This window comes from Lupinus angustifolius, chromosome LG03 (assembly GCF_001865875.1).
Source record: "Lupinus angustifolius cultivar Tanjil chromosome LG03, LupAngTanjil_v1.0, whole genome shotgun sequence".
In the NCBI taxonomy this organism is placed as follows: domain Eukaryota; kingdom Viridiplantae; phylum Streptophyta; class Magnoliopsida; order Fabales; family Fabaceae; genus Lupinus; species Lupinus angustifolius.
The window spans coordinates 21,849,857-21,865,810 of record NC_032011.1 but is presented as its reverse complement, the minus strand read 5'-3'; the positions used below and the strand labels follow the sequence as shown (position 1 = coordinate 21,865,810).

General features: G+C 40.2%; 2 protein-coding genes across 2 annotated transcripts; both read left to right on the top strand.

Annotated features, from left to right (window-relative positions):
• LOC109342434 lies at positions 10,936 to 12,045 on the top strand. Its single transcript, XM_019580418.1, has one exon. It carries the CDS (start codon positions 10,936 to 10,938, stop codon positions 12,043 to 12,045), a length of 1,110 nt encoding a protein of 369 aa, XP_019435963.1.
• On the top strand, positions 12,229 to 13,308 carry LOC109342432. Its single transcript, XM_019580417.1, has one exon. It carries the CDS (start codon positions 12,229 to 12,231, stop codon positions 13,306 to 13,308), a length of 1,080 nt encoding a protein of 359 aa, XP_019435962.1.

Sequence of the window (15,954 nt, the reverse complement as noted above, 5' to 3'; positions counted from 1 at the left end):
GGAGTGAATGTTGAGGTAATCTTGAACACCTAGAGCTTTTGTCAAAGCATCAACCAGTTGAAGATTAGAAGGAACAGGCAACAATTTGATAAAAATGCACAACATTTTTCCCTGATTGTGTGACAATCCACTTCTATGTGTTTTGTCCTTTCATGAAACACGGGGTTAGAAGCAATATGAATGGCAGATTGGTTATCACAATAAAGAAGGGCAGGAGTATTGAAAGAATGCTGTAAATCTTCTAGCAAGTAAGTAATCCAAGTGATCTCACAAGATGTAATGGCCAAAGCTCTATATTCTGCCTCACAGGAACTCCTGGAGACAGTTTTTTGTTTCTTAGCTTTCCATGATATTAAAGAGTCACCTAAATAAATGCAGTAACCACTAATAGATATCCTAGTATCTGGGCAAGAGGCCCAATCACTATCACTATAGGCCTTGATTTGGACAGAGGAAGCATGAGGAAAAAACAAGCCTAATGCAAGTGAACCTTTGAGGTACCTAAGGACTCTTAAGGCAGCAGTGTGATGTGTGTCAGTGGGGGAAGCCATAAACTGGGCAAGTTGTTGGATGGAAAAACTTATATCTGGTCTAGTGTTGGTTAGATAGATTAACCTACCAATTAGCCTACTATAGGCAGAGGGATCAGGGTAGGCAGAGCCATTATCTTGGCATAGGTGAGTACCATGGACCATAGGAGTTGAAGCTAGTTTACAACCAATCATCCCAGCATCTGATATAATTTCCAGAGCATACTTTCTCTGGTTCATGGTTATACCAGAACAATTTCGAGCAATTTCAAATCCAAGAAAGAATTTTAAATCTCCCAAGTCCTTTGTTTTGAAGGTTTTATCTAGGATAGTCTTAAGGCTCTCAATCTCATTGATGTTATTTCCAGCAAGTATGATGTCATCCACATAGACAAGAATAGCTGTAATAGAGGATTTAGAGGTCCACTTTATGAATAAGGAGTGATCTCCTTTAGCTTTATGGTAGCCATACTTCAAGAGAAAGGTTGAGAGCTTAGCAAACCATTGTCTGCTAGCCTGTTTCAGACCATACAAGGATTTTTCTAACTTACAAACAAGGTTAGGACTATGAGTTTTAAGGCCAGGAGGGATATCCATGTATACTTCCTCAATTAAGTCACCATGTAAAAAGGCATTGTTGACATCTAATTGTTTGAGGTGCCAATTATGAATGGAGGCTAAGGATAAGAGCAACCTTACAGTGGTGATCTTTGCTACAGGTGAGAAGGTTTCCATATAGTCTACCCCCTCAGTTTGAGTGAATCCCTTTGCCACTAATCTTGCTTTGTATCGTTCTATACTTCCATCAGCTTTGTGTTTTATTTTGAAAACCCACTTACATCCAATGGCAACTTTGTCATCAGGTAAATTAGTTAAGAGCCAAGTGTTGTTCTATTGAAGGGCTAAAAGTTCACTATCTATAGCAGCCTGCCAATGAGGGCATTTAATGGCTTGATGATAGGTTTTAGGTTCCTTCTGAATGGTGAGGGACATGATTCTTGCTTTGTAAGGTTGAGAGAAAGACTCATAATTGAGATATGAAGATAGGGGGTACTTGGTGTTGGTGTAAGGCATTTTGGTGTTACTCAAAAGGGCACAGTGATAATCATGCAGGTAATTAGGCAACTTACTGACCCTGCTACTTCTTCTAACACTAGCAGGTGGATTATCCTGCTCATTCTGATTCTCAATAAGTTGTCCAGTGTTAGAATTTTGGGGTGAGGTTGGAGGGTCAGGTCGGGTCTGACTTGCAGAGGCATCATTGGGTGCCTCATTTATGTACTCAAGACCCTGTGGAATAGGAAACACATCTTCATAAGTGGTTTCCTTGGCAATTTCACTAGACAAGTCCCTTGGAAGGTCAGGGGCTTGGACAGAGGCATAGGGGAAGACCCTCTCATAAAAGACAACATTTCTACTTATTTCTAATGCTCTAGTTCTTAGATTCAGAATTATGAAGCCTTTTACACCTTCCTTGAAACCAAGGAAGACACCTTTGTCTGCTCTAAGGTCTAATTTGGTTCTAAGGTGTCCTAAGGTGCCAACAAAATATAAGCATCCAAAGACTTTCAGAATGTGTAGGTTAGGCTGTTTCTTGTACATTATCTCATAAGGAGATCTCTTGTGCAAAACAGGAGTAGGTAATATGTTTACAATGTAAGCAACATGTTTTATAGCATATGACCAATATAATTTTGGAAGTTTGCTTTGGATCAAGAGGGCTCTTGCTATATTCAAGAGATGTTGGTGTTTTCTCTCAACAATTCCATTTTGTTGAGGAGTGTAAATGCATGAAGTTTGATGCAATATGCCTTTATCATAATAAAAAGATTTCATGCCAAATTCTGGTCCATTATCACTTCTAACAACTTTGATCATGGTACTGAATTGGGTATGAATCATGTTAATAAAGCTTTGTAAGTTGTTAGAAGTCTCTCCTTTGGTTTTCATCAAATAAATCCAGGTAAATCTAGCATAATCATCCACTATAGTCATAAAGTATTTGTGACCTTGCATAGAGGGGGTGGCTAAGGGCCCCCATATGTCAACATGTATTAAGTCAAAACATTGAATAGACTTACTATGACTTAAAGGGAAACTAAGTTTCTTTTGTTTTGATAAATGGCAAATGTCACATATATGATCCTTATTGAAAGAGACAAATTGAAAGTCAGTCTTTATCATGTCCATACAAGTAAAGGATGGGTGCCCAAGTCTATAATGCCAAAGACTTGAATCAGAAATGCTTGGGTAGTTGGCAACAGAAATATTGATGTGATGGTGAAACTTAGAGGTCTTCTACATGTACAGTCCATTAATCAGCCTAGCTGTACCAATCCTCCTCAAAGAATTCTTCTCCTGTATCAAACAGGAAGAAGTGTTAAAAGATAGGATGCAAGAGGATTTGGAAGTGAGCTTTGCTATGGAGAGTAAGTTATAATTGAAAGTAGGTAAGTATAAAACATCATGAACGGTAAGAATAGGTGTGATGACAATAGTGCCTGAAATATGATATACTATTTCTATCAAATTAATTATAATCCATTTCTTATCTTTTTAACCCCAAATCATTTTTTTATAAAATTTGTCCGAATCAATAAATCTAAGCTTATAATTTTTTAAGATTAAGTTAGTTGGGCATTAATCATTCAGGAAATCAAATGACATTACTTTTGAAAAACACTGATTACTTTTAATTTTTTTGGGAGCAATTTTCATATATATCACCAAAAATTATCAAGCAATTATACACTTAAATTTATTTTCCTTTAAAATTCAAAATTTAATGATACAGCAATGAACGATTAGGTAAACTTGTATGCTAAAGATAATACACTATAATTAATCCAATTAAAATTTATAAATTTCTCTTTTAAAAACACAATTTTTTTCCAACACATGTATAGGAGAAACACACAATTACTTCTTTGTCATGTAACAATTACTTATTACTTATCTCTTATTATATGGTAAGAGATATATGATAAATAAGTCTGCTAAATTATTGGTAAATGATAAACTATTAATATATGAATGATAAAGGAATATGGTAATTGGATTCTTTATGAAAAGAGTTTGTTGGATAGTATTGTGTGAATTAAAGAATGTGATTAATATCATTAGTATAATGAAATTAGATGTGTTTTTTTAAATGACCCATTATTAATAATACTTTTTTATTTTCTCTTTTCACAACGAAATTTATTGACGTGGACAAAACTTTAAAAGTGATGATGGCATTGGACCAAACTAAAATAAAAAAAAATGTTATAAAAAGTGGAGAAGAAACTAATGTTCAGATTATATAGAGGAGTAGAGTTTAATAATCTATTTTTTTCTTTCTGATTCCACCCTCACACCTACACATGACATAAGTCATACTCCATTTAGCTACTCCCTATTTTCTCTTTTAAACAAAGATTTCTTCATTAAAATAAAATAGAAATATTTTTATTTTGTAGCTAATCATGTATTAGTTATTAGCAAAAAAGATGGCCAATCCTTAGCTATACTTTCTTTAGCTGTGGAGCTATGGTTTTTTCATATCTAGTTTTTAATTTTCTTGTATAATAAATAGATTTAAAGCCATTTACTAACTAAAAATAGTTTATATTAGTTACCCTATTACTATAGTTAATAAATAATTAAATTGCTTCGAAAAACCATTAATAACATCTTTATATTTGAATAAAGATCATGAGTTAATTACACTGACGCCCCTTGAGTTTTAATGAAATTACACAAACCACCAATCACTTTTCTACACCTACACAAACATCCCATAGTTTTTATACTTTTGTTATATTGACCACCATGCATAAGAAATAAGTGTAATATTTTAAATAAAAAATGTGATAAATGTAATTAAGTTAAATAAAATATGATATATTATGAGAAAAAATCCAAATAATATACAAATCAATGTATCTTTATTATTTTTTGTTATAAAATGCATCAACAATTCTAAAGAGATATTGTTTAAATCGCTCTTATACTATATCGTAACGAACCAAATTCTGAATGGTGAGGGACATGATTCTTGCTTTGTAAGGTTGAGAGAAAGACTCATAATTGAGATATGAAGATAGGGGGTACTTGGTGTTGGTGTAAGGCATTTTGGTGTTACTCAAAAGGGCACAGTGATAATCATGCAGGTAATTAGGCAACTTACTGACCCTGCTACTTCTTCTAACACTAGCAGGTGGATTATCCTGCTCATTCTGATTCTCAATAAGTTGTCCAGTGTTAGAATTTTGGGGTGAGGTTGGAGGGTCAGGTCGGGTCTGACTTGCAGAGGCATCATTGGGTGCCTCATTTATGTACTCAAGACCCTGTGGAATAGGAAACACATCTTCATAAGTGGTTTCCTTGGCAATTTCACTAGACAAGTCCCTTGGAAGGTCAGGGGCTTGGACAGAGGCATAGGGGAAGACCCTCTCATAAAAGACAACATTTCTACTTATTTCTAATGCTCTAGTTCTTAGATTCAGAATTATGAAGCCTTTTACACCTTCCTTGAAACCAAGGAAGACACCTTTGTCTGCTCTAAGGTCTAATTTGGTTCTAAGGTGTCCTAAGGTGCCAACAAAATATAAGCATCCAAAGACTTTCAGAATGTGTAGGTTAGGCTGTTTCTTGTACATTATCTCATAAGGAGATCTCTTGTGCAAAACAGGAGTAGGTAATATGTTTACAATGTAAGCAACATGTTTTATAGCATATGACCAATATAATTTTGGAAGTTTGCTTTGGATCAAGAGGGCTCTTGCTATATTCAAGAGATGTTGGTGTTTTCTCTCAACAATTCCATTTTGTTGAGGAGTGTAAATGCATGAAGTTTGATGCAATATGCCTTTATCATAATAAAAAGATTTCATGCCAAATTCTGGTCCATTATCACTTCTAACAACTTTGATCATGGTACTGAATTGGGTATGAATCATGTTAATAAAGCTTTGTAAGTTGTTAGAAGTCTCTCCTTTGGTTTTCATCAAATAAATCCAGGTAAATCTAGCATAATCATCCACTATAGTCATAAAGTATTTGTGACCTTGCATAGAGGGGGTGGCTAAGGGCCCCCATATGTCAACATGTATTAAGTCAAAACATTGAATAGACTTACTATGACTTAAAGGGAAACTAAGTTTCTTTTGTTTTGATAAATGGCAAATGTCACATATATGATCCTTATTGAAAGAGACAAATTGAAAGTCAGTCTTTATCATGTCCATACAAGTAAAGGATGGGTGCCCAAGTCTATAATGCCAAAGACTTGAATCAGAAATGCTTGGGTAGTTGGCAACAGAAATATTGATGTGATGGTGAAACTTAGAGGTCTTCTACATGTACAGTCCATTAATCAGCCTAGCTGTACCAATCCTCCTCAAAGAATTCTTCTCCTGTATCAAACAGGAAGAAGTGTTAAAAGATAGGATGCAAGAGGATTTGGAAGTGAGCTTTGCTATGGAGAGTAGGTTATAGTTGAAAGTAGGTAGATACAAAACATTATGAATGGTAAGGATAGGTGTGATGGCAATAGTGCCTGAAATGTGAGATACAACTTCATTTCCATTTGGCAATTTTATCCTTACATGATTTATTTTCCTATATGTGAGAAAGTTAGATAAACTAGAGCTTATGTGGTCTGTTGCACCACTATCTAGTATCCAAGTTATGAATTGATATTTGAGTTTAGAGATACCTGGAATCTGATCTCCTTGAGAGACTGAAGTTGCTGTCAAGATGTTTGCCTCATCAGAATTTGTTACCTTTGTGCTAGCCTATTGTTGGAGCAGACTGACTAATCCTTGATACTGTTGTTTGCTGAGTCCAAAGATGCTATCATTGTGTTGAGTATCTTGATTGTCTGGTTGTTGATCATTATTGTCAACAAAATTTGTTATATTTGTACTTAGCAGCAGAGTTGGATTGTGATTGAGATTGTGGAATTTTATTGATATTTTGGTAGTTAGCTGGAAAACCATGTAGCCTATAGCAAATATCTACTGTGTGTCCATTTCTTCTGCAATGAGTGCAGTATTTCCCAGAATTGTTGGGCTTGGTCCAAGAATTTCTTCCAGAGTTGCCACCTCTTCCAAAATTGCTTGTCCTGCTTTGGTTGGTATTTCTGCCAAAATTTCCTCCTCTCTTCCAATTACCTGAAGTCATCATGGCCTTTGACTCAAATTATGGGTTACATAATTGTCTTTCTTCTTGGATAACCAAGGCAAAGACTTTCCTCATACTTGGTAGAGGGTCAATCAGCATGATTTAGGACTTTACACTTGAGTAAGATTCATTTAGTCCCTTGATGAACCTGATGATCATATCCTCTGCTCTGTGCTTCTTGATATCAGGAAGAGCTTCACACGTGCAACAAGGCATAAGCCTGATACTGTCCAATTCATCCCAGAGAATCTTGATTTGGGTGAAATATTCTGAGACACTAAGATCACCCTGCTTAAACCTGCTTATGCTGTCTTGCAAATCTGCTATCTTAAGAAGGTTTCCCTGAGAGTATCTTTCATACAATTCTTCCCACACATCATAGGATTTATCCATCCATAGGATACTTTGAGCAATTGAAGGAGTAACTGATGTTGTGATCCAAGAGATGACAATATTGTTGGCTCTATCCACGGTTTATAGAGGGCATCTGTTTTGGGAGGTGCTTGTATGCTTCCATCCACAAATTCCAACTTTTGTTTTGAAATCAAACTCATCTTCATTGACTTGGACCATTGATGATAATTCTGACCATTTAGTAAGGGAGAGACCAAAGCACTCGCAGGGTTTTCTGATGGATGTATGTAGAAAGGAGATGAAGGATCTTGTGCTGGATCCATTGTTGGATGTGAAGGGATGATGGTAGTCATTCTTGAATATAGCAGAGCTCTTTAAGGAGCTCTAATACCATCAAAGAAATAAGAACTTCCCTTGATGATAAACAAGGAACAAGAAGGGTATGAAAACCCGAAGAAGAAATGCAAGAGATTAAAAAAAGAATGCACTTTGATGCTTTATTATTGAGCAAGTGAAAAACTTGACTTTACAAAGTAAATGACAGAACTATTTATAACAAACAGAAAGGCTAAACAACCTAAAGCCAAAAACAGAAAAACTATAACAACTTATCTAACAAACTTAACCAACTAAGTTGACAAGCATATTTAACACACGCTTAATATGCTTGAACCATAAGAAAGGATAGCTAGCTTTTGAACCATGAGTATTACACATAATGATCTTAGACTCTTTGGACTTAAGGCTTAGACAATTAGTGTTCCATAGGCTGGAAGAGCCCAAAGGCATGAGGTAGACTCGTCCAAGCAAGGTGCACTGGATGTGGACAAGCTGCAATGAGAATTGTAGTCTTGCCAATTATGATCACCAATTCTGTTCTGATCCAAGCTGCTGGTGCATTGTTGAGCGCCTAGATGCAATTGTTTGCTCCATTCATGCTCCTCTGTTTTGTTGTGATCAAGGCTGTAACAAACATAAGTTGAGTTAGAAATGGTTGAGATATTGACATTAGAACTCACCATGGTTTGCTGAATTTGTTGTTCTGTGTTTGGTGAAGATTGCTTGACCAATAAGTTAACTTGTTTAACTTCATGTTGGCTTAAGTTGTTTGATATTATGGAACAACAACTTGTCCACCTTTAGGTGCATACTTACCTAATTGTTTCAGTTTCTAATCCTCCTCCTTATTTTATTCTTAATTAGAACTTCAATTTTTGTGTCCTTCTCTTGAATAGAGATATGGTATCAAAATCATGTCTCACATGTTGTCACACGCCGATGATAATGAAGCTAAAATTAATAATAATAAAATTTTAAATTTTTTAATTGATATATTATGTTTAGACGATGTATGAGACACGATACGGGATATTATATCTTTGTTCCCTTCTTGTTAATCTAGTACTACCTTGGGTTTGTGTTGGTGTCTGATCTTGTGGTTTGTAAGAGTAGTCCTTATAACCAACAAATGCACTATTCGAATTCTCAACTAGATCATGGACACGTCTCACTTCAAATATATTATCTCCAACCATTCTAATTAAGGTCAGTCCAATACACGAGGATTTGAACTTGTAACCTTATCACAGCAAGCAGAGAAGCTATATCAAAGATATGAACTCGTAACCTCATAGTTACTAAGCAATTACCTTACTATTGCGCCAAACTGATCTTCTAATTAAGAATAAAATAATCAAATGAAATAAAAATTGTCAGCATCCCATTAATGTGGAAAGGAAAGTATGGAAATAGATAACCTAACCCTCCACCATATGTTGCATCTACTTCTTTCTCTAATCTTTTCTTGATTCTATGTGAAAGAGTGCTAGTGAATGACTAAATTTTTGTTATGTTTGATGTAAACCTCTCTATCTTATAGACTCTAATGTCCTCCATCATTGTGATAATAGGCTTCTGTTATGCATTGAAAATGTCACTACTAACTGTATATGATATATTATTGTTGGCAAGCACATCACATTTTGTATTAAAGTTTTTAAAATTGGGCACAAAAAACCTATAGATCACATCAAACAATAATTCCTCTAAAGACTAAATCCTTGTCAGTTATAATACACAAATTATGATAGACCATTTTGAAACAAATTTAAAAGTAGAGGGACGAATTAAAAAAAAAACATGAGGGACTAACTTTAAAATATTTTAAACATGAGGGACTAACATAAAATATGAAACATTAAATTAAAAGAAGAGTATAACATCTATGCACTCACAATATAAGAATTTATATATAGTCAATGCATCATCTACCATTCATTTGTATTACTTTTATTTAAGAGTTAATGATGATTAAAAATAAATATTAAATAATGCAGTGACAGTGTAAAAAATTCTTACACTATCAGGGTATACATCTTTTTCTCTTAAAAGAATCAACTAACTTAAATGATCAACTATAATAACCAATATGTTTTTGGAAACTGTATCATCAGGACAGTTTATTTATCATTAACATGCACTTTAATTAAACTCTGAAATGCAGCTTTAGATCCTCTCATGATCCAATACTGGGTAGAGACAAATGACAAAAATAATTTTTTTAAGGATCTAAATTTTTATTTATTTTTGAATTAAATAATTTAAGAAATTATAAATTCTTATTCTCCCACACAGGAGTACTTGAGTGTTCAATACTAGAAATAAACTCAATTCCTAAATTGAGGCCATACTATTAAGGAAGCCAAATCCAAAATTGGACCATTTCACTTGTAAAATTCACTGCTAGGGACATCATACTTTAATTTATTTCCATCTACAGAGAGGACTAGTTCAGTAATGTTACTATAAGTTTCTAAAAATGAAATTCTACTGTATGCATCAATTCCATCTATCAAATAAACTTAGAAAAAAATATATCTGATGAAAGTTTAAAAGTTTTTTATACTATTATTATATTATATATTATTTATTGTTCCTACCCGGCGAATCGAAGAGACGCATGCTTCGTCGCCGAGGTAGGTCCCGCGTGCCGAGACTGACAGAGTTGACCTTAGAGACATCTCTTGGCATGCTTTATGTACCTCACCAACCCACCTGCCAGCACGACAGACAGATTGCAGAACGCCTACCAAACCAACCACAGGCTAAAAGACAAGAGTGACACAGCGTACGGTCCTCACGGACCGCCTGACACGGGAAACGCAACCCCCGACAATACCCTAGGTCGGCCACGTGTTGCACTATCTTCCAAGAGCCCAAAGTCAACTCTCCCCTCTATAAATATGGATCTCTACCAACAGGAAGTATCTTAATCTCTTTACTCTTTAGCATTACTCACTCTACTACTCTCTGCCTTCATTATTCTCATATTCACTTAACACCAAGTCCATACACTGACTTGATCGTCGGAGAACCTTTTCAGGTACCTCCACCGGTGGGTCCAGCTCTCCTACATCATCTTGCTACTTTGACGTCCTTCCTCTTCTCCATCCTCAGCAGCTGATCAACCATTCCTTACCTTTGTGTTCTAGAAAAGAACATTGGCGTCGTATGTGTTCCAACTCACACCATGGTAACCACCAGAAACCGAGCTCTATCTACCAGCCAAGTCGACCCTGCCCCAAGTACTCTTCCCCCACCAAGACAACCATCCCATCAGGCTAGCCGAAGCCACCATACCACTCCATAACAACAACCAACCACCCAACACCTCCTCCAGATGCTGGAACGCCAGGAGCGGCTCATCCAGCAGCAAGCCGACGTAATACAAGAACTCCGCCAATCCAAAATAAACCCTGAGGATCACTCGTAACGCGCTATTCACGAAAGTAACCGTGAAGAGTCGGCGAGCGAGTCCCGCCCACCATCCCAACCAACCCCACACCACTCTTGTGGTGCTAGACATCCTTTTACACCTACCATCATGGCTTACCCGTTACCCTCTCACTTCAACCGCCCCACAAACATGGACCAGTATGATGGAACGGCGGACCCACAAGATCACCTTGACGCCTTCGAGGCATCTATGTTGTTCCATGGGGCGACCGATCCTATCCTGTGCAGGGCTTTCCCCCTGACTCTTAAAAAGGCGGCCCTCCAATGGTTCACCCGCCTGGCTCCGAACAGCATCAACACATGGGGATCTCTAGCTTTGGCCTTCAACACAAGGTTCACGACAAGCAAGGAGCAACCCAGGTCATCATACACACTGTCTGGCATTCGCCAAGGATCCAATGAATCCATCCGGGCATATCTAGATCGGTTTAATACCGAGGCCACGAAGGTGCATACTCTAAGCCCTGAGCTAGTAGTGCATGTCCTCGTTATGGGACTTCAAGAAGGTCTTTTCCGCACGGAATTGGCCAAATACACCGATCTTACCATGGAGGACCTCCGCTCCAAAGCCCAACAATTCATCAATCTAGAAGAAACCCACCATATCCACGCCCATACCGAGCCCCAAACACATCACCCCTCACGGGAAACCAAACGGCCAAGACTCCACGACCTACCCCGCGACCTACCCTCACTAACTAAAAAGGCCAAATACTCCACCTATACTCCCCTAAACGCCACCCGTTCACGGATTCTGCAAGAGGTCCTCTCCACTCATCTCGTCCAACTTCCACGCCCACGCCCTACCAAGCTAGGCCCGCAAGACCGATCCAAATACTGTGACTACCACAGTATGTTCGGCCACTTGACCAATGACTGCACACAACTCCGGGATACCATCGAAGATCTCATCCAGGCTGGTCATTTACAACGATTCATTGCGGGCCTAGAGCAACATCGACGATCGCCACAACATCGTCGACCGGAGCCTCCAAGAAGGCGGTCCCCTCCACAATATCAACAACGGCGCCCTACCCCACGGCCTCAGACGGATAGGCACCAAACAGACAACCGCAAGCCAAGGAGCCCAGTTGATATCAACACTATTTCAGGAGGTTTTGCTGCCGGGGGTACCTCCAGGACCGCCCAGAAGAAGTATGTGCGGGAGGTAATACACGTTGCTGCCAGAAACTCCTAGCAGAGACAGAGCTACAGATCAGCTCCCCCTATTACTTTCGACGACCGCGATTATGAAGGTGTCGTCCGAGGGCATGATGACCCCCTCGTCATTACCGCCAAACTCAATAATAAGAAGGTTAGTCGCCTATTCATTGACCAGGGTAGCTCGACTGACATCATTTTTCAGGATTTGTTTGAAAAAATGGAGCTCCGTGACCGCGACCTCCTACCATATGATGGGCAGTTGGTCGGATTTTCCGGTCAGGGAATCATCCCCAGAGGATATGTAGAGATTTGGCTAACAATCGACGACCACCCTATGAGTAGGACCGTCCAAACAAAGTTCTTGGTCGTCAAGTGCGATTCAGCATACAACGCCATTTTCGGTCGGCCAACTTTGAACAGGCTTGAAGCGATCGTCTCTACGCCCCACCTATGCATGAAGTTCCTCTCAATCAGCCTCCAAGTCTGCACAGTAAAAGGGGACCAGCACTTGGCTCGCAGTTGCTACCAGATGAGTCTCCACCCCCACTTCAGAAAACAGCACGCCCCCCCTGCCCCCCCATCTAAAAGATCTCGGGGCATGCACATGGTAGAATTGGATGTCCGGGCGGACAAAGGAGACTTTCGACCACAGCCAGAGGGAGAAAAAACAACTTTACAGTTGGGTCAATCCCCAGAACATGTAGTGTACCTTGACAGTTCCCTTCCACCAAGCCAAAGGTTGCGGCTGGAGACATCTTTGAAGGCAAACCAGGACCTCTTCGCCTGGTCGGCGGCAGATAGGCCTGGTATAGATCTTTCCTTTGCCTGCCATCGGCTAACGACAAAACAAGGTGCTAAACCGGTGGCACAAAGAAGGCGCAAAATTGGGGCTGACAGGACCAAGGAAGTCGCTTTGAAAGTAGTCGAGTTGCTAGAGGCGGGTTTCATCCGCGAAATCACCTATACCACGTGGTTGGCAAATGTTGTGCTGGTGAAGAAACCATCAGGGAAGTGGCGGATGTGCGTGGGCTACACAGATCTCAATAAGGTATGCCCTAAAGACCCTTATCCTCTTCCAAACATTAACCATTTGGTGGATAATTCTTCAGGCTATCAGTACCTGTTCTTCATGTACGCATATTCCGGATACAATCAGATTCCGATGTACCCTCCCGACCAAGAAAAAACAGCGTTCATCACTGATCAGACCGCCTACTGCTACACTGTCATGCCCTTTGGGTTGAAAAATGTTGGGGCGACTTATCAAAGGATGATGAGCAAGGTGTTTGCCGGCTAAACTGGTGAGCACATGGAAGTCTACATGGATGATATCATCGCCAAAAGCCTCCCCGGCGAAGATCATGTATCCATTTTGGAAAGCATTTTTCAGCAACTCCGCAAGTACAACATGCGGCTAAATCCAGAAAAATGCACTTTCGGAGTGGAGGCGGGCAAATTCCTCGGTTTTCTTCTGACTAGTCGAGGGATTGAGGCAAATCCATCCAAATGTCAGGCGATCATCGACATGAGGAGCCCCCGCACGGTCAAGGAGGTCCAACAGTTGAATGGGCGACTAGCTGCGCTGTCCAGATTTCTCCCGTCCACCGCCAAGCATTCACTCCCCTTATTTCAGTTGTTGAAGAAGAGCAAGAAGTTTGAATAGTCTGAGAGTTGCGAAGTGGCGTTCAACACTTTTAAACAATATTTGGCCGCCCCACCTATTCTCTCCAAACCATTACCTGACGAACTTCTGTATGTATATTTGGCCGTATCCGACGGAGCAGTAGCGGTCGTGCTGATACGAGAAACGGCAGAAGGTCAAAACCCGGTTTATTTCACAAGCAAGGCTCTGCAAGGCCCGGAACTGAGGTATCAGAAGCTGGAGAAAGTGGCTTATGCATTGTTGGTCGCCACGCGAAGGTTGCGCCAGTACTTCCAGTCTCATACAACAATTGTCAGAACCAACCAGCCAATCAGGCAAATTTTGCATAAGCCGGAGTTGGTTGGGCGGATGATCATGTGGTCAATAGAACTCTCTGAATTTGACATCCGGTTCGAACCTCGCACGACCATCAAGAGCCAGGTCCTATCTGACTTCGTTGCCGAGCTGGCCGCACTAGACAGCTATCCAGAGCAGGTATGGACTATCTTCGTCGATGGATCTTCTAACCTGAGAGGCAGCGGGGCTGGAATTCTGCTGGAAGATGGGCAAGGAGTAACCATTGAGCATTCCCTCACCTTCACATTTCCAACATCCAACAATCACGCAGAGTATGAGGCTTGCATCGTCGGACTACAACTAGCAAAAGAAGTGGGTGCCCATAAGGTATTCATTTGCAGCAATTCCCAATTAGTTGTGTCTCAAATTACAGGTGCATATCAAACCAAGGATACCCTCCTCGGGAAATATCTGCTCAAAGTAAAAGAGCTCATGGCCGACTTCGATGAAGCAACCATTCAGCATGTGCCCCGTGAAAGCAACGCCTGAGCAGATATCTTGTCCAAACTCGGCAGTACCATATGCCTCGGGAATAATCGATCCGTCGTCCAGGGAACAGTCTACCACCCAAGTGTCATGACGATGGAACAAGTGGAGATCCCAGACAACTGAATGGCACCATACCCCCCGACCTGAAGGAAAAGCAACGGTTCCTCAGGTGTTCCTCTTGATACACCCTGATCCGGGGAACATTGTATCGACGGGGATTCACCGCCCCCATTGCTCAAATGTCTTGGTCCGGATCGGGCGGACTACGTCCTCAGAGAAGTTCATGGGGGAAGTTGTGGGCATCATTTGGGCGCCGCCTCACTTGCTAAGAAGGTGTTACGTGCTACTGGCCCACAATGGAAAAGGACGCATCAGACCTCACTCGAAAATGCACTCGTTGCCAACTTTTCGCCGATTTCCACAAAGCCCCACCAGAAGAATTAACCACAACGCAAGCGCCTTGGCCTTTCTGTAGGTGGGGTATGGACATTCTGCGGCCTTTCCCTCAAGCAACGAGACAGCTGAAAATTTTGATAGTCGCCATAGATTACTTCATCAAATGGATAGAAGCAGAAGCATTGGCTACCATCACCTCAGCAAATATCCAAAAGTTCACTTGGCGAAGCATAATCACTCGTTTCGACATCCCGTCCGCCATAGTAACGGATAACGGCACCCAATTTGCCGATCGAAGATTCCAAGAATTGTTATCAGGCCTCCGCATCAAATAACACTTCACTTCAGTAGAACATCCACAGACTAATGGGCAAGTCGAAGCAGCAAACAAGGTCATCCTGAATGGGATAAAGAAGAGTCTAGACGAGTCAAAGGCAAATTGGCCAGATCAACTCCATCACGTACTGTGGGCATATCGAACCACTCCCCACTCTACGATCAGCGAGTCACCATTCAACTTAACATACGGCGCAGAGGCCATGATCCCGGTTGAGATAAGAGAACCTACCTGGCGAACAATTCAGTTCAACGAGGATGATAACCAATCTCTCCTCAGAAACAACCTTGATGAAGTGGAAGAAATCCGAGAAAGGGTCCGTCTCAGAGAAGAAAACATCAAAAAGAAAACTGCGGCGAAATTCAACTCTTTAGTCATTCCCCGCCAATTTCCCAAAGGAACTCTGGTATTAAGGAGAGCAGACATAGGACGGGTGAAAGGCAAGCTAGGACCTAATTGGGAAGGACCTTACCGCATAATCAGCAAGATCGGCAAATGAGCATACAAGCTTCAAGATTTGGCAGGAAAAAACATCCCAGGACTTGGAACGACACCAACCTCCGGATATTTTATGCCTAACCGACAACCCCATGCGTGGTTGGTCGTTCTTTTGTAATCTTTGTCCACTTATATATGATTGAGATATTATACTCTGCGATTATTTTGAAGGATCATTTCCGAGCATTGGTTTTTTACATTCACCCAAGGGGCCGGTCTTCGCC

What these genes read in the sequence shown, in the direction of transcription:
- LOC109342434 (XM_019580418.1), top strand. Translation starts at nt 10,936, where the DNA reads ATGGCTTACCCGTTACCCTCTCACTTCAACCGCCCCACAAACATGGAC.
- LOC109342432 (XM_019580417.1), top strand. Translation starts at nt 12,229, where the DNA reads ATGGAGCTCCGTGACCGCGACCTCCTACCATATGATGGGCAGTTGGTC.